Consider the following 27,098-nt stretch of genomic DNA (forward strand, 5'->3'; position numbering starts at 1 on the left):
TCATCAATGAATAGTGAAGTTTAGACTCGAGAAGCTACACTTCGCGCGCCCGCTATGATTGGTTGAAAAATCTATTACAAAGCTTTAGTACTTGTGTTATCAATTGCAAGGTACTACGTAGTGTTTTCGTTATGGATAATAAGTTTGGTATATGTAGCAAGAAATGTTAGGCAAGCCGGTGGGAATCGGGTTGTATGCAGTCGCCGCCACTGGTACCTATTGCAGCATACTCCTTTGTAATAAGGTGAAAAATGTATACATATATTTGACGTCGACTGTACATATAAAGCACCGGTGGTAAAGAACCAACGAGAGAAATAGAAGTAAGACCCTGTATAATAGACTACGAATCGTGTGATAAATCCATTTACGATGGAATTCTGGCACACGAAGTTGAAACAATGTTATTCTAGCTAGGTAGTTAGTACAAAAGGTAAAATTGTTCTCTGCTCTACAATCAATAAGCATAATTAGCATGAATCACCTACCTCATGGGTATCTTCTTCCTCTAATATACTAGGAACCCGATAAGTGTCATCCACCTGTGCAATGCGTGGGTTCAAAATGTGCCGGCCGGTCGCCTCACTGTCAAAACCAAAATTAAATAAATGTATGATGTTTTACAGCACATATGGACTTTACCGCACTAGTGCGATAATGCACACACACATTACGTAACTATGTCAAATATTTAAAGGGCTAGTAGTAGTAGTAAACTCTTTATTGTACAAAAAGACATATTAAAAATAACATACAATTAGCAAGAAGTACAAAGGCGAACTTATCCCTTTGAGGGATCTCTTCCAGTTAACCTATAGGGCTATATGTACTGTAAAACGTTGTACGATACATGTGAGAATAGGTAATACGCAACTCATGTCAACTATTTTTCGCACTATTTTTTATCATCAAGTGATGATGAACAATAACAGCCACATTTTGCCTCTCATTAAGCATCCGGACAAATCTGTCGGTCGAAGAATTGTAGCAGTCAGTCATTTCTTTACAACATCACTCAATTTATAAATTAGTCCATTACTATTTCATAAATTGATCATGGACCCGCGAAACGCAGCATTCCAGAAATGCAGTTATTTCGAAAAGTGAGACAGACTAATTTCAAAATTTTTATGTAGGTACCTATATTATAACAAGTGATGACAATGGAGAAAACTACTTGAAAGTAAATAAACCATTGTGCTGGTTACAGGTACAGTCGGCGTCAAATACTTTGTAGCAACAAAGTAGCCAAATAGTAACATCTAGCAAGTAACATAATAAAATTGCGGTTTATGACGTAAGTATTAAAAAAATCGGGCAAGTGCGAGTCGGACTCGCGCACGAAGGGTTCCGTATCATAATGCAAAAAAAAAAACGAAAAAAAAGCAAAAAAAAACGGTCACCCATCCAAGTACTGACCACTCCCAACGTTGCTTAACTTTGGTCAAAAACCACGTTTGTTGTATGGGAGCCTCATTTAAATCTTTATTTTATTCTGTTTTTAGTATTTGTTGTTATAGCGGCAACAGAAATACATCATCTGTGAAAATTTCAACTGTCTAGCTATCACGGTTCGTGAGATACAGCCTGGTGACAGACAGACGGACGGACGGACGGACGGACGGACGGACGGACGGACAGATGGACGGACGGACGGACGGACGGACGGACGGACAGACGGACGGACGGACGGACAGCGAAGTCTTAGTAATAGGGTCCCGTTTTACCCTTTGGGTACGGAACCCTAAAAACTGCTTACTAGATCTCGTTCAAACCAATTTTCGGTGGAAGTTTGCATGGTAATGTACATCATATATATTTTTTTTTGTTTTATCATTCTCTTATTTTAGAAGTTAAAGGACACACATTTTACCACTTTGGAGGTGGTCTCTCGCGCAAACTATTGAGTTTAGAAAAAAATGATATCAAAAACCTCAATATATTTTTTGAAGACCTATCCATAAATACCCCACACGTATGGGATTGATGCAAAAAAAAATTTTTTGCATCAAAAAATTTTTTCAGTTCTAAGTATGGGGAACCCCCAAAATGTATTGTTTTTTTCTATTTTTGTTGGAAAATCCAAGTTTGAACAGTACCTATAGTTCTTATAGTTTCAGAAAAAAGTGGCTGTATATACGGACGGACAGACAGACAGACATGACGAATCCTTAAGGGTTCCGTTTTTTGCCATTTGGCTACAGAACCCTAAAAATGCTCTATCACAGGTAAATGAGAAATTGAAAATGGAAATAATTGCCCAAGATTATTAGTTTTATTAAAATAAAAAACCGGTCAACACGCTCAAGAAAAGGAAATCATTTACTATTGTGTAGGGTAGGTATAATATAAAATAACTATCAGTTCATTAAAAAATACGTAAAAGAATAACGAAAGTACGGACAATCGGTAAATCCCGGGATTTTAATTTCCGGGACTTACTCCGGCAACCCTATTACATTCTATCAGTGTACATTTTTAGGGTTCCGTACCCAAAGGGTAAAAACGGGACCCTATTACTAAGACTTCGCTGTCCGTCCGTCCGTCTGTCCGTCTGTCATCAGGCTGTATCTCATGAACCGTGGTAGACAGTTTAAATTTTCACAGATGATTGAATTTCTATCGCCGCTATAACAACAAATACTAAAAACAGAATAAAATAAATAGTTATGCAACAAACGTGATTTTTGCCGTTTCTTGCATAATGATACGGAACCCTGCGTGTGCGAGTCCAACTTGCACTTGGCCGGTTTTTTTAAATTAAGTACCTCTTGGAGAATATCAAATAACTGATGAGGGCAATGTACGTACGATATTATTGATTGGCGACATTTTATTTAGTTTTCGGCGAACATTTGCTAAGTAGGTAGTACTTGGTAGTACTAATAGCCATCTAGGAAAATAAGTACAAAATATGTCCAAATAATTGAGAATATCAATTCAAAGCATAAAAAGATATAAGCATCTGCACTGATAGGAAAACAGTAGGTATCTAAATCTAACTAAGGTCTTTTCGTACGCCGCCGCTGTGAGTACTTGAGTAGGTAGGTATTTATCGCAACGCACGAAGTTACGCGCGACATATGTGACGTTATCCATGAAAAGGGACCTTATTGTCGATGGCGCTTCCGCCATTATTAACGATGCTCTGATATAAATACCACGCCGTGCGACGCAGTGCGTCGTAAGCGCCATAGACAATAAGGTCCCTTTTCATAGATAATGCCACAATTAGAATTAGAACTTACTCGTTACTTTGAATGTCAGTGGTTGATGAAATCGGAGATTCCAGTTCCATATTTTGCAGTCTGTAAATAAAGATAAATTGTAGTAGTGTATTGTGTTACGTAGGTAGGGCTAAAAAGCACAAGTCAAATAATTATACTCACTCGATGTAGTCTAAAGATATAGTATCATGTTCGGCTGTGAAATTATCCAATTTTCTTCTTTTCCTAGAAAGACAAAAAAGTAAAAAGTTTAGACGCATGACAAATCACGAGCTGAGGTTCGAACCCTCGATAGGTGGATGGATTGCTAAAAGAACGCTTTATGCGTCTAATTGTGTGCGTTACATGTATCACTGTGTGCTCGTATTTATAGGAAGGCCCACTACACCGCAACCGCGTAACTACGGAGACGCACACATAGACGGCAATGTTTTCTGTCTTTGCCGTGCAAGGCGCTAGTGCCGCGTGGTGTAAACGTCGCGAATCGCAATATCCTTTTAAGCTATTTAGATGATGAATTGATGACAATGTTTAACCGGTAGATGGAGCGATTATTAAATTCTAGAATGTTTTAAGTTATATGGATTACTAATTAGTACGATCAAGTATATATTAAATTAAGTAATAATTACGTATTTCACTGTGTAATAAATATACATTTTTACTTACGTTAGTTCCATTGTTTGTTGGAATCTTCCGAGTTGTCTTTTTCGAGATGTCTTCTTTTAATTCAATTGCTTGTTACCCATTATAACTTAAAGGTTTTGGTGCACACGGTATATCACTAGGACACACAACACAGCACAGTTTTTATAAGTAAATCTTATATTTGTTTTGGGGACACCTAGTACAGGTCCGTCTGGCACGAGCGCTCAGCCATCACTGTCTCATTTCGAAAGACGGACGGAGATAGAGCATGCAGGCCGGAGTCGATATTTTGTTACGATAGAATTAGTTGATGTTTATTTATTTTAAAAATATTGCCTCTAATTATCGTTTTTCTAAAGCTGTCAAATTACTGTTATACTTATGATTGATTTTTCTCCTTTTTTTGTTTCATAGTGTCACATAGTAAAGAAACGAGTAAAGTTGGAGTAAAAATTCGAATTGGAGGTTACTTTGGGAATAAATTGTATCGAGCGAAGTGTTATGAATCGTGTATCGAAAGCTGTGTTATTAAAGATAATATAATCAAGAATTATATTTATTTTTCCCACGTCTACAAATATCACCGTTTCTTAGAAAAATAGGATAATTATTGGGGTATTTTTACATTTCTGGCTCAGGGAACGGCCTTAATCATAATGAATATTTAAGCCCGAAGCCTTTCCGTGTACCATTCATACTTTTAATTCAAAATAAACCTTATTCCCTAGACATAAGGTATACAAATGGTCAAAGAGTGTTGCCGTTAGTACCACAGATCTATAATGTACTAGATATCCTATCAAATATCTTAAGTTTTTGGCAATAATTTCGTTTTTGGTACAAGCTTTTATCTCTGACTGTAACTTCTATGGAGACATTTCTAACAACCCCAAACATAATTAGTTTGCATTGTTTTATCACAGAGTTCCCATTGCCAACTCCTGTCTCCATCATCAGATCAGCTCCATGTCATCATAATATTGCATTGCCATCCGATATTCATATCGTCGGGTGACAAGCAAAAGTAACTATAACTAACATCATTGAAATTATTGGACACTAAACCGTGTTACAAGTGTAATAAAGTGCATTGTTACTCAATATATTTGGTAGTACTTAGTGAGTTTTGCTTGTCACCCGACGATATGCATGCAAAATTTCAGCTCAATCGGAAATCGGAAACTGGTGGTCAAATTTAGCTTCCAAGATTTTTCCACACTAAAGTAACAAACATATGAACAGGGCAAGGTAATAAAAGTTTGTGTATGTAATTATAAAAAGTGCGACGGAAATCGGAATGATGTTAAGTGTCATTGGAAGTATTGAATCTAGAAATAATATGTGATTGCGTAAACTATTTGTTTTTTCCCTATCTATTCACTTCAGCTTTATTTATATTTCCCAGTCCGCCTTACGTTTTGGTTCATTCAAGTGGCCGCTAGCGGCCGCTGTGAAGCTCAAAAGTGTTCACGTTTTTTCATTTGTAGTCTGCCTCTTTCGCACTTATGAAACGTTCATGTAAGTGATGGCTTTCCCTACAAGTGTTATTTTATACGTCAAAATTTTATGAAATTATGACGGGGTCCCTTTGTTTCACATAACGTTTTAAGTCATAACTCATAATATATTGTGTGTCATACTATCATTAGTCCTAAAACTGAAACCGGTAACTTTTCAGGATTTTCGTAAGGTTATCCTATAATGGGTTAGGTTAGGTTAGGTTCTTTTTATGACAATCCTAAAAAGTTACCACCAACCAAATTATGACTAACGAAAATGCGGACAAACAATACATTATGACTTAAAACTTTATGGGAAACAATAGAGACCCAATTATGACGTATAAATAACACTTGCACTGCGTGTGCTATCAAAATCGTTGCAGACTTTTCTTGGTCTAACTACGCGTCATTATATATCTGTGGTTACTTGGTACTACTGTAATCATGTCACCACAAAAGACCCACGGTAGGGACAGTCCGAAAGGGACTGAATCCGCAATTTGCTGACACGCCGCGACACCCTACATTAATTATTTATTGGCAAGAAAGGGTTTTTGTGAAGTTTAAGTAACTAATTATACGGTAAACTAATTTAAAAGGGTCTGTAATTCGAGAGGGCCAAGAATTATAAGCTAGGTAAGTATTCGTATTTGTCATGCTACTTCAGTCAATGTCAGTACTTTTTGTACCGAGACTAACTGAAATATCTAGCAATACATGTTCGTACGTTTCCGTGAAAATACGATGGAAAATAATTACGCATTGCAACTGTAAGTTTGGAGAAATAGGGTGAAAAATGTGTTTTTTACGACTTCGGTATGTCTAATTGGGGGTCTATTTGACTCGAGAAAACGTTTAAAAGTGACGAGGCTACCAAATGGTTACGTAAATGAAAAAGTGATAGGTGTACCCCATGGGAGACCTTGCTACTTGACTTGGACTTCAATTTGGACATATAACTTATAACCGAATAAATCATTCATAATTGGAAGAAACGTCATTCGTAATGATAGAATTGATAGATTATTTTACGAATTAATGCTTTACTAATGAAATAATTATTGTATTTGATATCGCAATTATTTGTTTACAAATGACAAAAAATACTGTCAAAAATAAACCTATACCTTTAAACGAGCAATTCTTGTGTATATATTTATTTATTTATTTATATATATATTTCGGGGATCTCGGAAACGGCTCTAACGATTTCGATGAAATTTGCTATATGGGGGTTTTTGGGGGCAATAACTCGATCTAGCTAGGTCTTATCTCTGGGAAAACGCGCATTTTTGAGTTTTTATATGGTTTGCGAGCAAAGCTCGGTCTTTCAGATATTAATAATTACATGAGTATTAAGTACTATTAGCTTAAGCAAATTCACATATAAATAAATGAATTATGCTGTAAGTATAGTAAAATATGTGTTAAGGGTTCTGTTTAAATTTTACTCGTAGATTTTCTCTAATTGCCCTTATCTCTTCAATTAGTGGGTCTACATTTTCTGTACCTGCTGTTAAGAGGGAAGAATATTCGTCCATAAAAATGAGAAACTGTTTTTCCACTTCTAAATATTTTCCATTCTGCATGATTTTTAGTACGTTATTGACATAATGAAAGACTAGGTTTCCCTAGTAGCATTTTCGTTGGGGCCTACGGTGCCAACGGTAGGGAAAACGTTGGGATGAGGTTCGTTCCGTAGCCAACATTAATTTTGTATTGGCCCACCATCGCATTTACCAACATTCGCTGTGGCACAGATGCCCAACAATGGGCCTTTGTGTATTTTGGTACCGTTGGCTAAACAACGATAATATTCGTTGGCCCAATGATGACATATATCGCATTTACCAACATTGGCAGTGGCAGTGATGCCCAACAATGGGCCTTTGTGTATTTTGCTACCGTTCGCTAAACAACGATAACATTCGTTGGCCCAATGGTGACGAATACCGCATTTACCAACATTGGCTGTGGCACGGATGCCCAACAATGGGCCTTTGTGTATTTTGGTAACGTTGGCTAGTCAAGGATATCATCCGATGGCCCAATGATGACAAATATCGCATTTACCAACATTGGCTGTGGCACTGATACCCAACAATGGGCCTTTGTTTATTTTGGTAACGTTGGCTAATCGACGATAACATCCGATGGCCCAATGACGACAAATATCGCTTTTACCAACATTGGCTGTAGCATTGATGCCCAACAATGGGCCTTTGTGTATATTGGTAACGTTGGCTAATCAACGATATCATCCGATGGCCCAATGATGACAAAAATCGCATTTACCAACATTGGCTGTGGCACTGATGCCCAACAATGGGCCTTTGTTTATTTAGGTAACGTTGGCTAATCAACGATATCATCCGATGGCCCAATGACGACAAATATCACATTTACCAACATTGGCTGTAGCATTGATGCCCAACAACGGGCCTTTGTTTATTTTGGTAACGTTGGCTAATCAACGATATCATCCGATGGCCCAATGACGACAAATATCGCATTTACCAACATTGGCTGTAGCATTGATGCCCAACAATGGGCCTTTGTGTATATTGGTAACGTTGGCTAATCAACGATATCATCCGATGGCCCAATGATGACAAAAATCGCATTTACCAACATTGGCTGTGGCACTGATGCCCAACAATGGGCCTTTGTTTATTTAGGTAACGTTGGCTAATCAACGATATCATCCGATGGCCCAATGACGACAAATATCACATTTACCAACATTGGCTGTAGCATTGATGCCCAACAACGGGCCTTTGTTTATTTTGGTAACGTTGGCTAATCAACGATATCATCCGATGGCCCAATGACGACAAATATCGCATTTACCAACATTGACTGTAGCATTGATGCCCAACAATGGGCCTTTGTGTATTTTGGTAACGTTGGCTAATCAACGATATCATCCGATGGCCCAATTACGACAAATATCGCATTTACCAACATTGGCTGTAGCACTGAGGCCCAACAATGGGCCTTTGTGTATTTTGCTACCGTTCGCTAAACAACGATAACATTCGTTGGCCCAATGATAACAAATATCGTATTTACCAACATTGGCTGTGGCACTGACGCCTAACAATACCAGTTGAGTTTGCTTGTGGCGTCACTAGATGGCGTTACTGTCTCCAAACATCGAAGTTATAGTTATTTTCTCGATTATTCCGGATATAATCATAATATTTTTTAAAAGTAACTTATAAATCTAATAGCTATAACTATAAAATTTATACATAAATTTAGAAAATTGTATTTTACCAACATTTTCTCAATTTAAATCTCAAAAAACATAAATCTCGCTTACGAAGTTTCGAAGTGCTGTTAGTATATATACAAATTAGAGTGTAACTGTATAGTAAGTGTACTTGCTTCGGCAGTACATATACTAAAATTGGAACGATACAGAGAAGATTAACAACAACTGCTGTCTAGCCTAGGGCCTTCATGTGGATACAACCAATGCCTAGTTGCCTACCGTAGTGTAATTGTAATATTTATCAGCAAAGGCCCAACGTCGTATTACACAACCACTTACTTAACGTAGGGTAACTGTAGGACTCGTAAACAAAAGCCCATTACATAATTAGACTGTAGGCACACTATAAATTACACAACTATTTACCTACGGTAGTTTTGCGTCGGGGGCAGCCCGGGACGGGCTTCAGTAGGCAATTTTTTATACTTATTTAGTTTATATTTATATTTAAGTTTAGTTTTTAATCAGTTTTATGTTTAGTTTATGTATTATTTTAATTATGAAATAATTTTTTTTGATCTAAACTAATTAAATACATACCAATACCAACATGTTATTAGAGATTCACTACATATGAAATAGTAAAGATATTATCTTTACTATATCGTATCTAGTTAATCTCTAATACATTTCCCGAATCGCGCCGCTTCATTTCAATGCAAATCTCTCCAACTCGAAAACTCCGAATGGAAACGACCAAGTTTCAAAACTTGGAAACAACTCTACGTGTTTATGAAAACACTGAGGGCCTACCGCGAACCACGTTCAACGTGCTGCCTCCCTGTCACACTTACGTACGAATTTACAAGTGCGACAGAGAGCAGAGAGAGTTTTGAACGTCGAACGTGCTTCGTAGGCCCTCTGTTTCTTTCATCGGTCCCTCGAGAATATAAAATGAATTGTAGTATCCGAACGTGCCCGTACTACTGAATCCAATAATCTTCACACTCGAAATAAAACCTTATACGAATACGTTAAAGTTGGATTTAGATTGGCAGGTGATGAAAATAAGCCTATTGATACTTTTGTGTCCATAAATAGTCGTACCGTCGTTCACACTGTTGACTGACAGTTCATAAACCTTATTACAAAAAGCATAAGGTACACCATGGACAGTTAAGTGTTGCTATTTGTACAAGGATGATTGTTCGTTTTATATCTCTCAAATTTGTCACTCCTACGGGACGTGTTTGTGAATGGTTGATAGCTCAATTTGATGTGTAGATCGATTTATTATGGCATTATACTCTACCGTTTTGTAATGGTTTTTATTCTTTGTTATAAACTAGTCTATTTCAGCTACCTCGTTTTCTTAGAAGATAAGTACCGTAAACTCAGGTAACTTTAGTCCACAACTTACAAGTATGGTCCAAATTCAAGTTCCAATATCCGGGAGACCGAGCTTTTGCTCGGAAAACTTATAAAAACTCAAAAATGCCCGTTTTCCCAGGGATAAGACCTAGCTAGATCGAGTTTTCGCCCCCGAAAACCCCTATATTATAGCAAATTTCATCGAAATCGTTGGAGCCGTTTCCGAGATCCCCGAAATATATAAATAAACAAAAATTGCTCGTTAGGGGTATAAGATCAGTAAAATAGAAAAAAAAGTATATCTAAGCTCCAAAATAAATATAACGAGTACAAATCAAAAAAATTCGTTAAAAAACAACATATTACCACAAAACAACTACAAGCACTATTGTTACCTGAGTTTACGATACCAATTTTTAACCCAATTTTCGTTGTTTAAAGGGATGAGTTTTGCTATAGAAAGCATCCTATATATATACTCGTACATATTTACCTATTACCTATTTAGTGATACGAGTACGAACGGGTCTATAGTTCGTTTTTTTAACATTAAAAAAAGACTACGCAATCTCGACGTCTCTTAATTGAAAAACGCTTTTTAAAAATCAGTAACTATTATTTATGAAAGCAAAAGAATGGAAATAAATAATCGTATAAGATTCATAACTGTTACATATTTGCCATGACTTATTTTTCAAAAGTGTTTTTCAAGAAAAATACACGTCAAGACTGTTTACCTTTTCTCTAATGCAAAAAAAAGAACAACCGCGATATAATTTAATTATTTTTAAATTAAATCCGACGCGTTCTTGCGCCAGCTGAGTGAAGGCTGTGTAGGTAATATGACTACAAACAGCGAGAGCTTAAAATGTTAAATATATCCTATATATTTATTGAATTATTCATTAAATCATTTATTTACATACAATATATATACAGTGGTACTACTAAACGAAATTAATAACTAGCTTAAATCTAAAATAGGCCCCTGATGCATTGTACCAAGGATGCTGGCGGCATTTCCTCGCTGTATCGCAATGTTGATACGTTGTGCGAGGTAGCCGCCAGCTCTTCGGTCACCAGTTACGTCAACCAGACGCCTCGCGATTTCTGCGAACAACTTATGCGCGCTGGGACCCCATGAACCTAGATTTATTTATTTATTTATTTATATGAGCCTAGAGTGTCCCCCCCTCCTCGCGTCGGTTTCTTCAATGCTGAGGGTCGTGACCATCTCGTCGAAATAGTTTTGTGTGGACCACTCGGCGCCACACACTTCTATCTGCTGCCTCGTGAAGAGCGTCGTGTACGGTGGTGTCGAGGGTGGTGCGAACCTGGTCAGTCCAACGTATCGGGCTTCTGCCCCTAGGTCTGTTTCCTTCCACTTTGCCAGTGACCACTAATTTTTCGAGATTATCGCTGCTTTTCCTGGCTATGTGTCCCGAAGTACTCCAGAATCCTTCGCAGGCAGGTAGACAGAGTGTCCCACTGCTGGGCAAAGGCCTCCCTCCTCCCTTTCGACGTATCCCGGTTTTGACCCGACTGACCCGTCTCCCACCAGTTCCTACCAAAGGCGTCAAGGTCATCTCGCCAACACCGTCGAGGTTTGCCGCGACCCCGATGAAACGAAAACCCAAATCCTATGTACTATGTAGTATAATTCAAAGTTAGAGTATAGTTAAAGGAGGTTATATTCATATTCATATTCGTATATTCATAATAATTCATATTACATGTCGTTTTTCATAGGAACGGATAAAACGGGACGATCTTGACACAGTCATTTTGTAAAGAGTGGCGGGAGTGTGCATCGAATAGGACCAAATGGCGGGAAAGAGGGAAGGCCTTGGCTCAGCAGCGCGACACTTCTAGCACTATCCTCTTTTTTTAGCATATTAGGCTAAAAAAAGAGGATAGTGGAGGAGTTGAGGACCGCTTATTCATACAAACGTAGTTCCCATTTTCTTCGCTGGGTTGACATTAAGGAAAATATATTTACCTACACAAATGATTGTATATTATTCAAAACTATGCCTCAACCCAATCCGAAGGTATATTATTTATCGAGGTTCTACTGTATAACGTGGAAACTGTAGGTACTACATCAGACATTGTTCTAGGTCGTCCGACCGCGGCAACAGGAGGTGTCGCCCGCATTCGAAGTTGGCCTGCTGTGGTGTACTTGCGTTATTAGGGTTGCTACAGTTGACAACATAAAATGTATAATATTTAACAATAATCATATATATTCTTTACAAGAAGGGAATTAGCAATTTTACAATTGCAGAAATATCCAAGTCATTTTGTGCGGTACCCTCAATTTTTGTAAGGAAAAACTGTGATTTATAACTGTTCCAATAAGAAAAAAAAAATCTGTTCAGCCATTTTCAAGAAAAAGGGAAACAATAATAAATAATACAGTTAGAGCATACCTATAGGATACATAATAATATACATCATAGGCAACCTTCTTTATTTTTGAAATCTTTACTGTTTGTTCTTTAACGCCTTAATATTTATTCCAAGCAATTTACGCAATATGTCGTAGTCGTAGAGTCCGTCTCAATAAGCTTTATCCACCGACTTAAATATAACAAAGTGAGGAAGTGTCAAAATAAACGTCCTACTTTTCATACATTTTTCACATAAATGATGACACATTGATGATGATGACATTATCATTTGCAATTGCCATGCAAAGTTAGCTTAGTTCAAATAGATATATTATTATTTCGCTAAGCGCCATTTGCACCATCCCATTAACCCGGGGCTAACCGGTTAAACCTAGAGTTACCATGGTTACCATTACACTGGGTTAACGGTTTAACCGGTTAACCCCGGTTTATTGGGTGCAAGTGGCGCTAAGAGGCAACCCTAACCGTGTTAGTAAAGTGCGGCGTGTCGCGACAGGCGACAATAATGCCGGTTATTATTTAGTTGTCGAGTCGCCGGCAATGTTCGACTTTGCCCGCATGTCGCAGACAATGTTCGACTTTACCGGCATGTTCTGTGTCCTCGAGTTTTGATTGAGTTTATTTAGTCTACATGTGTTTGACTGAATATTTGTCTTTCAAGTCACGGTATTTACATTTTATTGCACAATAGAATAAGAATAAGAAATGTTTATTAGCACAAAAAATAACATAATACTAAAATTCATTGACGAACAGAACATAAATATTTGTTCTAAAAGGTCCTCACTCAGCTTCCCGTCACGTTGTGTATCCTAGGACACACAACGTGACGCTGATTTTCAGTGAGACCTGGAAAAAGACTAAAACTAACTACTTAGGTAGCACATACATCCAAGAAAACATAGATTAGAGACAATAGAGACAAATATTAATTACTAAAGGAATTCTGTACAGACCTAGTAGTCTTCCAATGAGCTAAACAAAAAAAAAAACAAGTAGGTGTGTTCATGTGATTGGACACCTAATAAGTTTGCCCGATCTTAATTTTAAGTCTAGGTAAAATATAGAGCTATATTGGACACCTAATAAGTTTGCCCGATCTTAATTTTAAGTCTAGGTAAAATATAGAGCTATATTGGACACCTAATAAGTTTGCCCGATCTTAATTTTAAGTCTAGGTAAAATATAGAGCTATATTGGACACCTAATAAGTTTGCCCGATCTTAATTCTAAGTCTAGGTAAAATATAGAGCTATATTGGACACCTAATAAGTTTGCCCGATCTTAATTCTAAGTCTAGGTAAAATATAGAGCTATATTGGACACCTAATAAGTTTGCCCGATCTTAATTCTAAGTCTAGGTAAAATATAGAGCTATATTGGACACCTAATAAGTTTGCCCGATCTTAATTTTAAGTCTAGGTAAAATATAGAGCTATATTGGACACCTAATAAGTTTGCCCGATCTTAATTTTAAGTCTAGGTAAAATATAGAGCTATATTTTACCTAGACTTAAAATTAAGATCGGGCAAACTTATTAGGTGTCCAATCACATGAACACACCTACTTGTTTTTTTTCTGTATGCTGTATCTTTAGGTACTTAAATAAAAGTAAACAAATAATTTGTACATTTTCGGGTAGTTATAACATTTATTGATTAACCAACCAAATACAAAACCACCTGGATCTGTCACTGAACGACCTGACTTTAACCTACATTATTTGATCATGTAATGTTTTCATCTACCCTCAACTGGCTTACGAAGCCATTTGAGGGTAGATTTTGTTTACTGTTTTTAAATACATCTTTAGGTATTACAGTACAGACTATAAAATTCAGGTACAGACTATAAAATTCAGGTACAGACTATAAAATTCGTCAGTCCCTATTGATTGGACTACACCCAATTTTCCACGGCGAATAAAACAATAAAGCGTAGTACACGTCCCGCTGAAACAACACCCCCCCTACCCTTCCCCCCTCCTTCCCCACACGGCAGCGGTTTGTTCGCAAAAAGAAATTTCCTTTTTTAGGGTTCCGTACCCAAAGGGTAAAAACGGGACCCTATTACTAAGACTCCGCTGTCTATCTGTCCGTCTGTCCGTCTGTCCGTCTGTCCGTCTGTCCGTCTGTCCGTCTGCCCGTCCGTCTGTCTGTCACCAGGCTGTAACTCATGAACCGTGATAGCTAGACAGTTGAAATTTTCACAGATGATGTATTTCTGTTGCCGCTATAACAACAAATACTAAAAACAAAATAAAATAAACATTTAAGTGGGGCTCCCATACAACAAACGTGATTTTTTTGCCGTTTTTTGCGTAATGGTACGGAACCCTTCGTGCGCGAGTCCGACTCGCACTTGGCCGGGTTTTTTACGCTCCTTCCGCTCCGGCAGTTCGAGATGTGTATTGTGGGATAATAAATGCAGGGTACAGTCGGGGGCAGAAGTGGCCCAGGTGTTCAAATTTACCTGTACATGGAATTATTCTCTTAGTAACGAATCAGTGGAGTTTTGAGCGTTCAAGGCACATGTTTTTACACAGTATATTTTGCACCTCGCCACCGCAAGGAAAATACAATCCTGTATAAACACGGAATAATTTAAATAAACGTTTGCTTTTGTGTATTAGTAAATCCAAAAAAAAAATCTTTTGTGTATTAATTTATTAATTTAAAAAAAAAAGACATATTCTGAAGATAATACCTACGTTTTGTTTCAGACAAATGGTTGAAATTTTAAAATTAAATGCCATTTATAAAAGAAGTGTAAGTAAGACAATTATCTTAAAGCCGACCACTAACAGTCCACCGGACGATATCGGCCGGTCAGTTGTTCGGAACTGTCAAATTTTTCTGACAGGCCGATATCGTCCGGCGGCCTGTTAGCCAGTGGTCGGCTTAAAACTGTTTTTGACAACGTATTTGTGGTCAACCTGTACTGACTGTAAAACAACTCATCTTAGCTACATCTGCTGCTGACTGTACTAACGTTTGCTGTGACGTAGGTATAGGATTTTGTTCAACTATTTTACCAAAACTGAGAGGATTTTTATTATTCACAACAAGTAGATGTATTTAGGATAGTGATAAAAAGACTCGAGCCTTTGGAGCTCTATTTTTTAGGGCTCGCCTCATCTCTTGACGCCTAAAAGGCTAAAAGCCTATTTAGCTCTTTAGCCCCCGAGCCTAGTTCTATTTAAGAGCATAGACTCTTGGGGCTAATAACCTTATTAAGCCCCTAAAAAAAGCCTATTTAGCTCTTTAGCCCCAAGCCTTAATAAGGTTATTAGCCCCAAGAGTCTAGGATCTTAAGTAAAACTAGGCTCGGGGGCTAAAGAGCTAAATAGGCTTTTAGCCTTTTAGGCGTCAAGAAATGAGGCGAGCCCTAAAAAAAGAGCTAAAAGGCTCGAGTCCTTTGGATCACTAGTTTAGGATCAATTATAAGTTCTAGTGATCTTAGTGTAAATTTCATTATTGACGAGCGTTCGCGTTTGCGTTATGTCTATTTTTGTATGGGATTGTGAAGAGCGCGCCAAGCGGGACGTTTTGGAAACTCATAACCCCGTAATACAAAATGACACAACGGAAACTCGTACCTACGTCACGTCATGCTATCGAATGAAATTTACACTATGGCAGGGCGTGGCTCACTCCGCGGTTTCGTCGCTTTGCTACAGGTAGCTAAAAGTACATCCGTCCCACACCAATTTTGGTGGCTAGCCATAAGCCGCGCGTGGTGCTGTCGCCACCTAGCGGCCATATCTGTGCTGATCGTAACAGACGCGTTTTGTTAGAGAGTGAGTCTTCTGTACCTAGTACCTGCTGTTATTTATTTTGTGACTATGGATACTGGTCACGCCATTGCTATTTTAGCTAAAGAATAGGGGAAATATAGTTTTGGATATGTCAAAATATGTTTTTGATAAAAAATAAAAGCTGCAATTGGGGTATAAACCATTTGAGTTTGAGCAGTGCTAAAAGGTGCAACCATCATACCGCTACTGTACAGGAAGTATACGAAATATACAAACGGATAGCAATATAAGGTGGTGGTACTGGTGCTCGACGCGGTCCCAGTGCATGTCACCTTGAAACTTAAGTCATTGTCAATAGAGGTGACAGCAGGGTGTCATCTATTGGGCATTGGCATTATTTCGAGCACTAGTACCACCACCTTGATCCGTTTTCCATAATAAACAGGATGTAAGAACGATTCCGATTTCAAATTGCTCTGTGACTAGTCGACGACCTATCGGTATTTGTGCCAACTTTTCTACGCTAACGGCTTGCTGCAATATAAATCCCTTTTTGTAGGAAGTTACATTGTTTATATGTAATAAACTAAGACTATTAAAGAATAGAAACCTATTTCCATTAAGCCGACCAGTACGGATATGATGGTCGTTTTTGTCTACGTGACAGCATGATAAAACGGTGTCCGTCACTTACCACGCGGAGTTAAAAAGTGACAGTTATTTTATCACGTGGATAAATGTGGATAAAGCGATCCATAATACGCCAGCTGTAGGCCTAATAGAGTCAGTCCATGAAAAGTCTGCAGCGTATTTGATAGCCCACGCAGTGCACGTGTTATTTTAAACGTCAAACTTCTATGAAATTATGACATATAAATGACACTTGCACTGCGTGGGCTATCAAATCCGCTGCAAACTTTTTTTGGTCCGACTCTATCATATTATGGATGGCTTTATCCACGTCACAAAAATATCCGTCACTTTTTAACAGAGCGCGTTTGAAAGATTTGAAAGTGACGGATACCGTTTTATCTTTTATCACGCTGTCACGTAGACAAGAACGACCATCATATCCGTACTGAACCCCTAGTGTAAATTCTATTCGATTAGAATTTATCGCTCAAAAATAAAATAGACTTCATATTAACTCACATTTATAGATGAACACACACACACATTTATAGTGAAACCTGTGTCGAAACGTCGGTAAATAAAGGTAATAAAATAAATTCGCGATAGACCCGTGAGATAAGTAGATATAAATGTGAGTTAATATGTGTTCAAAAAGCGAAAGTTTTAAATATTAAAATAGACTATTAACAGTACCATGAGTCATTGACAGTATCAGTACGTCTACCACCAGTTTTGACATTGACATAACGCTCACGTCTACGTAATTTAATTTCTGTACATCTCGCTTGCACTAATATGCGAGTACGAGCGAGATGCATAGAAAGTAAGTTACGTAGACGTGAGCGTATTGTCATTGTCAAAACTGATGGTAGACGTACAGAACTGACATAATTATACTCTAACGTTTACGTAATTTACTTTCAATACATCTCGCTCGCACTAACATGTCAGTACGAGCGAGAATCGAGATGCATAGAAAGTAAGTTACGTTTACGCTAGCGTCTATTTCAGTGCCAAACTTATATCATGGAGGTTTACGATTAAGTAGTTTTAACTTTAACGTTTCGTCCAGTTAACACTTTATACAACCCTAAAAGAACCAGCAATACACCAATGATCAGCACAAGAGCGGCCGCTACTATGTCTCCATCGATGAAGGTAAGCCAGCTGACGTGTACGGCGGGGGCGCGCCTGCGCGTGCGACGCCGCAATGTGCGCTCGATCCACCAGATGGCGCGCTCGAGTGACGACTCTGAGCGGTCTTGCATCTCTTCACTTAGGAGCTTGGAGCGGGTGCGGTAACTGCAATCGGAAAATGAAGGACATAATGTTAAATCGCAATTTAAATGAAAATTAGAGCTATGAGTTAAGAGTTAGTTCTTTAACTATACCTAGGCAAAGTTAGAAAACTGCCGGATAACAGGCCACCGAAGTCACGAAAAAAGGTCATCTCGGAGAGTCAGCATTGTACCACTAACATTAAATCATGCATAATATCATTAGGTACCTTGTTTATAAGTAGGTGATCTTACCCTCGGTCTTTAATAATCTCCTCAATATTTTCCCGTAGTTGGTCATCAGTGAGCGAAGTCAACTCCAACCTTCGGCCTACACCGAGCCTCTCATATTGCTCAGCATTAAACCACTGGTCACCGAGCATGGGGAAAGCTAGGAGAGGCACACCGGCGCGGAGGGCCTCGTCTGTGGACTGGAGGCCTGCTTGGGTGATGAAGAGAACTAGCTTCTTGTGGCCTGCGAACAAAACCATTGTCCATGGAGACTAATCTACACTATCACTTCTAGGTGTAGTTCAGTCGGTCTATACCATGCTTTTAGTATTCAACATTTTGGACTAAATCAAAGTCGGAGAAGATGCAGAATAAATCCTGCATCATTGTATAAACCAGATACTTGCGCAGCAGATCAGACTGTGGAAGCCAAGCCGACGTCCGCACATTAGCCGGCAGTCCCGCTGGTGGCTCCTTCCACTTCCACAGCACATCATACGGCAGTTTCTCGAACACCCGACTGAAGATCGCCATACGCTCCGGTGGAAGCAGCGACGGATCCGTGTTCGTGCCAAAACTCATGTAGATGACTCCGTGCTTTGATGAGTCCATCCATGATTTTAGGTCCTGGAAACACCAAGGTTCTCTATTGTCTCCCATAAAGTTTTAAGTCATAATGTGTGTGTCCGCATTTTCGTTAGTCATAATGTCGTTAGTTAAAATCGCCTCCTCACACTATTATTAAAACGACTCTATTATTGTGGTGTATTTGCATAGTTGCTGTCGCATTGAAAATAATTATGTGACATTATGTAGCATCGTTTAGACACATCGTAGCTTAGCCGCCATGTTTAAATTGCTTCTATTCTTAAAAACATTTAACGATAATGACGTCCATACGGCTAATTGACACAAGTCGAAGTAAAAAGCATTTTTAACTCATAATAATAAATCATAATCTTTATTTACTTGAAACCTAATACAGTATTATATAAGCCTTCCACTAAATTACAAAACAAAAAAAATCTTTTATTAGGTTTATAACAGTTTCATTGGGATTGAGCCTCTGTTTCCTGAACTAGGACAAAGTTTGTGACTCAGGATTTAGTGATTCCTCCGAGGAAAGTGATACAGGTTCTTTTATGAACTTAAAGGAAAATAAGAATTATAAAATAGAATAATTAATACATTAAAATTTTATAATACGCCATGTGGTCTTATAACTCGTAACATTTTGGCCACTTATTCCTGGTTCCAGCAAATTGCATTAAGTTTGTAAACTAAAAGAAGAATTTTTTTTTTTGTTTTATTGAGAAACAAACAGTCTTAAAATAAACATATGAGCAACTTAGCTAGAAGCTACAAATTAATTTCGGTATAGACCTATAGTTCCCTAATTTACAAAGATAATTTACAAATGTATAAAATTAGTGTAAACTTATAGTACCCAATTACATAAAAATAGAATAGATGTAAAAGAGAAAAGACTCAAATTACAAGTATGCGGTTGCTTGCAACATTTCACACTTTCTTTACTTCAACAAAGAATATACAGTTTTCTTAAACAGACCTAATGAACTGCCAAACAAGTCTGCGTCCATACATTTTTCATTGTACTGCTTACATGCGCGCCCAATATATGAATGCTGTGCGTGTTTCGTTCTGCTGTTAGGAATGCTAAATAATGCCTTACTACGACAACTACGTTCATTCCTACGGGGAACACGGAAGCCAATTTTATATAATAAGTCGGGGGCATCTACGACATTATTAATAATTTTGAATAAAAATACCAAATCTGTACATGACCGCCTAAGTGAAAGCGGCTGGATATTATGATGTGTAGCCGAGGAAGCGTAATTTACATAGTTCCGACCTACTCGAAATTCCAGTCCTTTAATAAACTTTTTCTGGAGTCTTTCAATTCGAGTCTTATGGACATTATAGAAAGGATTCCATACTACAGAGGCAAATTCCAATCTACTACGAACGTAACTATTATAAAGAAGTTTATAAGTGAGAGGTCTTCGAAAAGGTTTTGCTACGCGAAGAACGAAACCCAGTTGTTTGTATGCTTTGTTTAATATATGATCTATATGTGGGTTAAACGTTAGTTTTGCATCCATTAGCACCCCTAGGTCACGTATACTATGCTGTCGTGTTAGAAAACTGCCGCAGAGCCGGTAACTGAATACAATGGGATCCCTTTTCCGAGTGAAGGTAATAACTGAACATTTGTCACTATTTAAAAACAGATTATTTTGCACACAATATGTTTCAAAGCTAGTTAAATCATCCTGCAATAGAGCACAGTCAGCGTCTGTTTTAATGATTCGAAATATTTTAGTATCATCGGCGTATAAAAGGGCTTTAGAATTTGTCAGACACTCCGTGATATCGTTTATGTATAAAATGAATAATAAAGGGCCCAAATGGGACCCTTGAGGGACACCTGAAGTGGTTATTTTGAAAGCCGATGAAAAACCGCCAAGTACAACACTTTGGGACCTATTTTCTATATACGATTTCACCCATCGAAAAAGATCACCATGGATGCCAAGTTTCTAAAGTTTCACCAGAAGCGTATTGTAAGAAATTTTGTCGAACGCTTTAGCGAAGTCTGTGTAAACTGCGTCGACTTGATACTTATTATCCATTGCATCTCGTATGACTTCACTAAAGGACAAAAGATTACTCTCCACACTTCGACCCTTATAGAACCCGTGCTGACTCGGATTGATATGACGCCGTACAGCGTTTGATAATTGGTCAGTGACAATTTTTTCCAATATTTTACCGAATTGGCACAACTTAGAAATAGGCCTATACTTTTCGACGTCTTGACTTATAGAACCCTTAGGTATTGGTGTGATCCACGCCGTTTTCCAGATTTGCGGTACCTTTCCCTCCTTAATAGACTGCTGATATAATTTGGTGACAGGAACCACCAAAGTACCAGAACATTTACTAATTAGCAAAGGATGTATACGATCAGGTCCTGCGCCTTTATTTATATCAACAGATTTCAGATATTTGAGGACCATTTCATTTGTCAACATAATTGTACTAAAATCAAAAACTGGCTTGGGCGGTGGCTCCAGGCAGTCGATGTCCAGTGGTGGTAAGGTGGAATTTTCAAAGACTGATTGGAAGTGATCACTGAACATATTACAAATAGTTTCACCGTCTGATGCAGAAACACCCCTGTAATTCATTGTTTGTGGTATACCTTTATTGGACATTGAGGACTTAATAAATTTCCAAAAATGCTTTACATGTGATTTTATTTTATCCTCGGAACTTTCTATATAATTTTTATAACACTCATTTTCTATTTTTTCAGCTCTTTTTCTTAAAATTTTATAACTTTCATAATCTAACGGATTACTATAACATTTCCATAATTTATGATATTTTCTTTTTTCTTTTAAAATCTTCCTTAAAGATCTACTATGCCATACAGGATAATTTGTACACGAGTTTCTAGAATAACAGCAAGGTACGTGTTTGTCAATTAAGGTATATAACAAATTATAAAACTTGGTTACGCATCCTTCAATATTTAAATTATTGAAAAATGTGTTCCAATCTATATTTAATAAGTCACTGTTAATATCATCATAATTTGCTAAATAGAATTTATATATAAGCGTTTTTGCGGGTTTAATAGGCGCAGTATAATTAAGTTTTAAATTTAAAAATAATGCCGCATGGTGTACATCCTCTGGAGTCAACGGAATATCACACCTAGTGACTGTACAAAGCTCGTTATTAAATATGAGGTCAAGGATACGATTATTGACATTAACAATATTGTTAAATTGATTTAAATTACTGAGCGACATAAAATCATGCATAAATTGAACTAAAACATTACTAGAATTATTTAAGGATAGTGCTCCGGAGCCTCCACCTAACCATTCAGCATGGGAGATATTAAAGTCCCCTGTAATAAGGAATACATCATCAGGGTGATCGAGAATAAGTCGAGAAGTTATGTCAAAAAATGATTCGATAGCATCTTTGTGGTTAGATCCGTGCGGAATGTATACGCATGCTTATATTTAAGTATTTCTACGCTGAGAGTTAAAGTGATCATTACAAATAGGGAGTGATATCCAAACACACTCTGCGTGCGCGGGGGAGGGGCAGGGCCAGGCGCGGCGCAGCGGCAGCAGCTCGCGGCGCGCCGCCACCAGCACGCCCCCGCCGCGCGCAGCGCCGCTGTCCACCTCCGACCGGTCGCACCTATATACTATGTATCTTTCGTCAACATATTCTCTGTCATAAAAATTCGAGGTCAGCCAGGATTCAGTAATACAGATAAAATCGTAATCGGCCAGGGCAACTTGTGAAAAGAAACTATGCGATTTAGTACGTAGTCCCCGTACGTTTTGATAATAACCGTTAAATAGCTTATCCGACACTGCAGATAAAAAATGTATTTATTTGCATTATTGTAAATATAAGAACAAAGCGTAGGCGTATATTTATACTGTGTGTAGCTATGAACAGCAGTAGTCTAAAGGCACTATTATAATTCAAAGCAGTTGAGGCATTACAAAATGATACAATACAAAAACATATATATTGTTTATTAACAGGTAAAATATTTGCGACATGGTGGCGGGCGTATGTAGGTACATAAAAAGCGTTGAGATAACGATAGCATTCATAATAATGAGACGCGCATGCAGGTCTGCCCATTATAGCCGTAAGCAAATAGTTAATAAATGATGTGATTTGTGCTAAATAGACGAGAAGTACTTTGGCAGTCATTTGTGAAGGCAAAGGGCAATAACAGAGTATATAATAATCATATTCACATGCAAACGTGTACATACTGATATAACATAAACATAGTAGTCACTTTAACTTAAATAGATCCGAATCGTTATTTATCGCGACGATTTTAGACGTGTCGGTCTTACGCATGAGGATCTTGCAATCGCGAGTCCAAAGGTATGCATACTGGAGCTCAGCTTTCCTTTCCCTGGCGCGTTTTAATAGCAGTTTATTTGTCGGCGTGAGGTGATCACTTATGAATATGGCACGAGCCGGTCCCTCCGTGCCGATGTCTGTGGTGGTGAGGCCGCGGCGCGCGCGCACTGCTGCCAGCAGCTGGTCCTTGCACAGCCGCCTGGTGAATTTAACTATAATCGCGGGGGGACGTGGTTCTGTCGCATTGCTACCCATGCTTCTCTCGCCTGTTACGTTGCCTTCCGAGTTGGTGTCAACTTGACCAGTATTTCTGCTAACGAAACGGCGGACGCGATGTATGGAATCCACCTCTTTAGCCTCCAGATGTACACCAACTTTTTTGTAAATAGTGTCCAGTATCACTAAAAGGTTTTCGCCCTTCTTATACGGTATTCCAGATACTTCGACGTTGTTCATTCGTGCATTTTGGTCACGCACATGCAATTCATTTTGTAGGTTATGTATTGTCTGACTTGAGGTGGCAAGTTCCGATTGTAATTTCGAAACGACTTTCGCACTGCTTTCCAGAGCAATCACTCTGTCTTCTAAACTGGAAAACCGGGATTCCATCTCATTCCATTTTGCATTTAATGAGTCAACAGAATTGGAGATTCGCTCAATGTCTGACCTAGCGGCGCCGAACTCTGCCCTAAAACCTCTCAGCTCCTCGAGAATGGTGGATATGTCCTGTGAATTGTCGTGCTGGCACGACATTTCTGGCATCGTATTCCTGCTCTTCGATCCATGTTCATTTTTCGGTAGGTGGTTTCCACTACGCCGATGCACCCAAAGTGAAATTGACTACGGCAGCTGCCACAGTCCACACCATCAATCACTGGTTCACTACAAGTTTTACACATGATGACAATATTTATATATAAAGATATTTTTTTTCCTTATATTCGCGGTTAGTAAATCGTTAGTTAAACCGTTATTTAAAAAGTTAAATCGTTAGTTAAAAAGTTAAAGAAATACAACAAACACAGTTGGTTAGTGGTGGTTATTGCGTTAGTTAATTTAAGGTTATGGTCGTCATTAAAATCGTTGGAATGGTAAAAAGAAATAGCGACTTTGTTGTACAAAGAAATCTCCAGTTGGCAATTAGCAACACTTTTAAAATACTAGCGCGTTTTACTGCGAATTTGTCTGCGTGGAATTATCGTAATGATTCATAAAACTATCCCATGTCCATATCAATTTTCCATTCAAACTATCTAAGTACCTACTTATAAATTTTTATCTACGTTGGGTTCAGCGGTTTAAGTGATAAAAGGGAGCAGACAGACAAATCTAATTAATTTCGCTTATTAACTATCTATTAAAGGGATCTTGCAGATATGCATAACGGTACAAAGGCTTACCTGAGGCAGATCTTTAGCCGGCGCACAATTAAGACTCCCTAAATGTATCACATTAGGCGGCACTGGGCGGTAGCCCTCAAACACAGGATCTATATTCACCATCAGCAACTCCACATTTTTCTTCAACTCCTCTAACGGAGGCGTATCTTTTCCAAACAAGTCTCGAAGCATCACATCTTCTTTTTCTTGATACGACACCATTAACCGATACACTAGGTAACGGTTACACATCTCTGTTACTTTCTCCCATAACGTAAGATTGTACAGACGCGTGCGAAGGAAGTCTGGGTACAATATTGGGTTGAAAGGAGCACCCATTAATTGGTAATGTTCATCCATTCCGCCAAGAGAACTCATCAATATAACAGGCGCTTTGAAGACATGAGACAGTGCCAGCGACGGTCTCGGCCATGCTTCTGCGATCACTAAATCGAACTTTTCTTTTTCAAACACCTTCTTTACAGCCTCACTCTTCATTTGCTTTGGGAATATTTCTAAAATGACACCGAACGCCGTATCAACTTGCTTGTATAAATCATTTCGCTTTCCAGTAGCGGCTTTAACGAAGCGGTCGATCCATGGAGCGTAGGTTTCGTGGAGATCTATTTCTGTGAGATTCGGCGGAGCCTGGTCTGGAAACGCTGGGTCAGTAGTCAAAATAACAACACGATGACGCTTTGCTAACTCCAGTGCTATTGGACGGAACACTACCTGATGGCTAATAGAAGGAGTTGGCACTACGATGAGTATCCGCGCGGTATCTCCGTACCATGCACAGACGCATATAATAAACGCGCATCGCCACCCACCCACCATTCTCAAGCCGATTGTCACAAATGCGTAGAATACCAACTAAATGCTGCCATTTGTGAGAGAATTGTGAAAATGTACTAAGTACTGGTTAGGTATTTCAATCTTATGTGAAGTTTATAGATGCGATATTCGTTTGAATAATTCATCACTGTCTTAGCCTCGAGAATGATCGGACAGTTCTAGCCTGTGTGATTACTATAATTGATAACTGTGTACAGGGTTAGGTACAGTCAGCATCATATTAGGCATAGTAGCGGAGGAATCAACGTGCCAAAAGTATCTGCCACAAATAAAGATATATCTCTACCAGGGATGTAAGGGATGTGGTTTTATCGGAACCGAAAACAGAAACAGATGTTTTTAATTTAGTTTATCGGAATAGGAAACGGATTCGGAACCAAAAACGGAACCGGAACCAGAATCGGAGACGTTCAGGGTAGGTCTATTAAAACAAAATTCCAAATTGAACTTGATTTTGATTTCATTTTGTTTTTTTAGTCACTAACATTCACCACACACAGTCAGTAGGCAGTACTGTCAGTAGGTACACATTACACAACACAACACATATGAATAGGTAGTTTTAATTTCAATAACACGAATAATACAAACAACAAATTAACAGTAAATTAACAAAAAAAAAAAACCGGAACAGACACGAATGTGTAATATCAAACGCAAATTCCGACTTAACGGAAACGGAACCGGAGCTCTGTAGCATCCCTAGTTTGTCACTGACATAAACGCCGTCGAGAACGTAATTTACTTTCTATACATCTCGCTCGCACTCGCATATTAGTGCAAACGGGACGTATAGAAAGTAAATTACGTTCTCGACGGCGTTTATGTCAGTGACAAACTGATGGTAACCGTACTTATCTCTACTCTACACTACTCTACAGTTCACTGTCCAAAGTATATGTTACAGTCAACGGCGCGATTCGGGAAATGAATTAGAGATTCACTAGATATGAAATAGTAAAGATATGTGACGTTCCAGGGCAAAAGGTACCTTTGGCGGCCGCAATAATATTGGAGCGGCGTTAATAATATGGTAAGCGCCATCCGCCATAAGGTACCTTTTGCCGTGGAACGTCACATATCTTTACTATTTGATATACTATTGATACTGACTGTACTACTTATAAGGAAAATTACTTCAAACAATACAGTATACAGGGTGGGCAACTTGGAGGTATACAACTTTTTTTAACGCCATTTTGTTTTGGCGGCAAATATGACAGTTGTTGCATGAAAATTATATATATATATATATATATAAATATTAAAACGTTCTACTCAACCCAATTTTGGAAACAACAACAAACTCAATTGCGGAAAATCTAAGAAAATTGCGGCCAATTTTTGATAGAAATCACCTTCGCGGCTAACAATAGCTCCTGACTTTTTCCGTGGGGCTATCTAAAGGGACGTGTCTGTACTGTCTATGCTAACAGGCCAATGAACCTTCAGCAATTAAAACAAAATATTCGAGATACAGTCACTGAGATAACGCAGGAAATGTGTGAACATGTAATGAAAAACGCGATGAAAAGGGTTCACATCTGGCATGCTGCTAGAGGTGGACATTTGTCTGACATTATTTTCCATATTTCATTGCCGGCCCTAAATATTTAACAAGAAATACTTAATAATTTTTACAATT

At 38.3% G+C, this 27,098-nt stretch overlaps 1 protein-coding gene and 1 long non-coding RNA gene across 2 annotated transcripts in view; both read right to left on the reverse strand.

The window, feature by feature from the left end:
• LOC134795746 (uncharacterized) overlaps nucleotides 1-6,121 on the reverse strand; it is a 320,791-nt gene extending 314,670 nt beyond the window's left edge. Inside the window, exon 1 of the long non-coding RNA XR_010144846.1 lies at nucleotides 6,077-6,121. This is a non-coding gene — a long non-coding RNA (uncharacterized LOC134795746). The remainder of the gene's footprint in view (nucleotides 1-6,076) is intronic.
• An 11,660-nt stretch (nucleotides 6,122-17,781) lies between these two features.
• On the reverse strand, nucleotides 17,782-25,481 carry LOC134795620 (UDP-glycosyltransferase UGT5-like). The gene is made up of 4 exons (XM_063767521.1): nucleotides 24,620-25,481; nucleotides 18,686-18,905; nucleotides 18,303-18,522; nucleotides 17,782-18,072 (listed from the first exon to the last, which is right to left on the reverse strand). Exons 1-4 carry the CDS (start codon nucleotides 25,433-25,435, stop codon nucleotides 17,811-17,813), a joined length of 1,518 nt encoding a protein of 505 aa, XP_063623591.1. The 5' UTR covers nucleotides 25,436-25,481; the 3' UTR covers nucleotides 17,782-17,810.
• Between the last annotated feature and the right edge of the window lie 1,617 nt (nucleotides 25,482-27,098).

This window comes from Cydia splendana, chromosome 12, assembly GCF_910591565.1.
Source record: "Cydia splendana chromosome 12, ilCydSple1.2, whole genome shotgun sequence".
Taxonomy (NCBI): Eukaryota; Metazoa; Arthropoda; class Insecta; order Lepidoptera; family Tortricidae; genus Cydia; species Cydia splendana.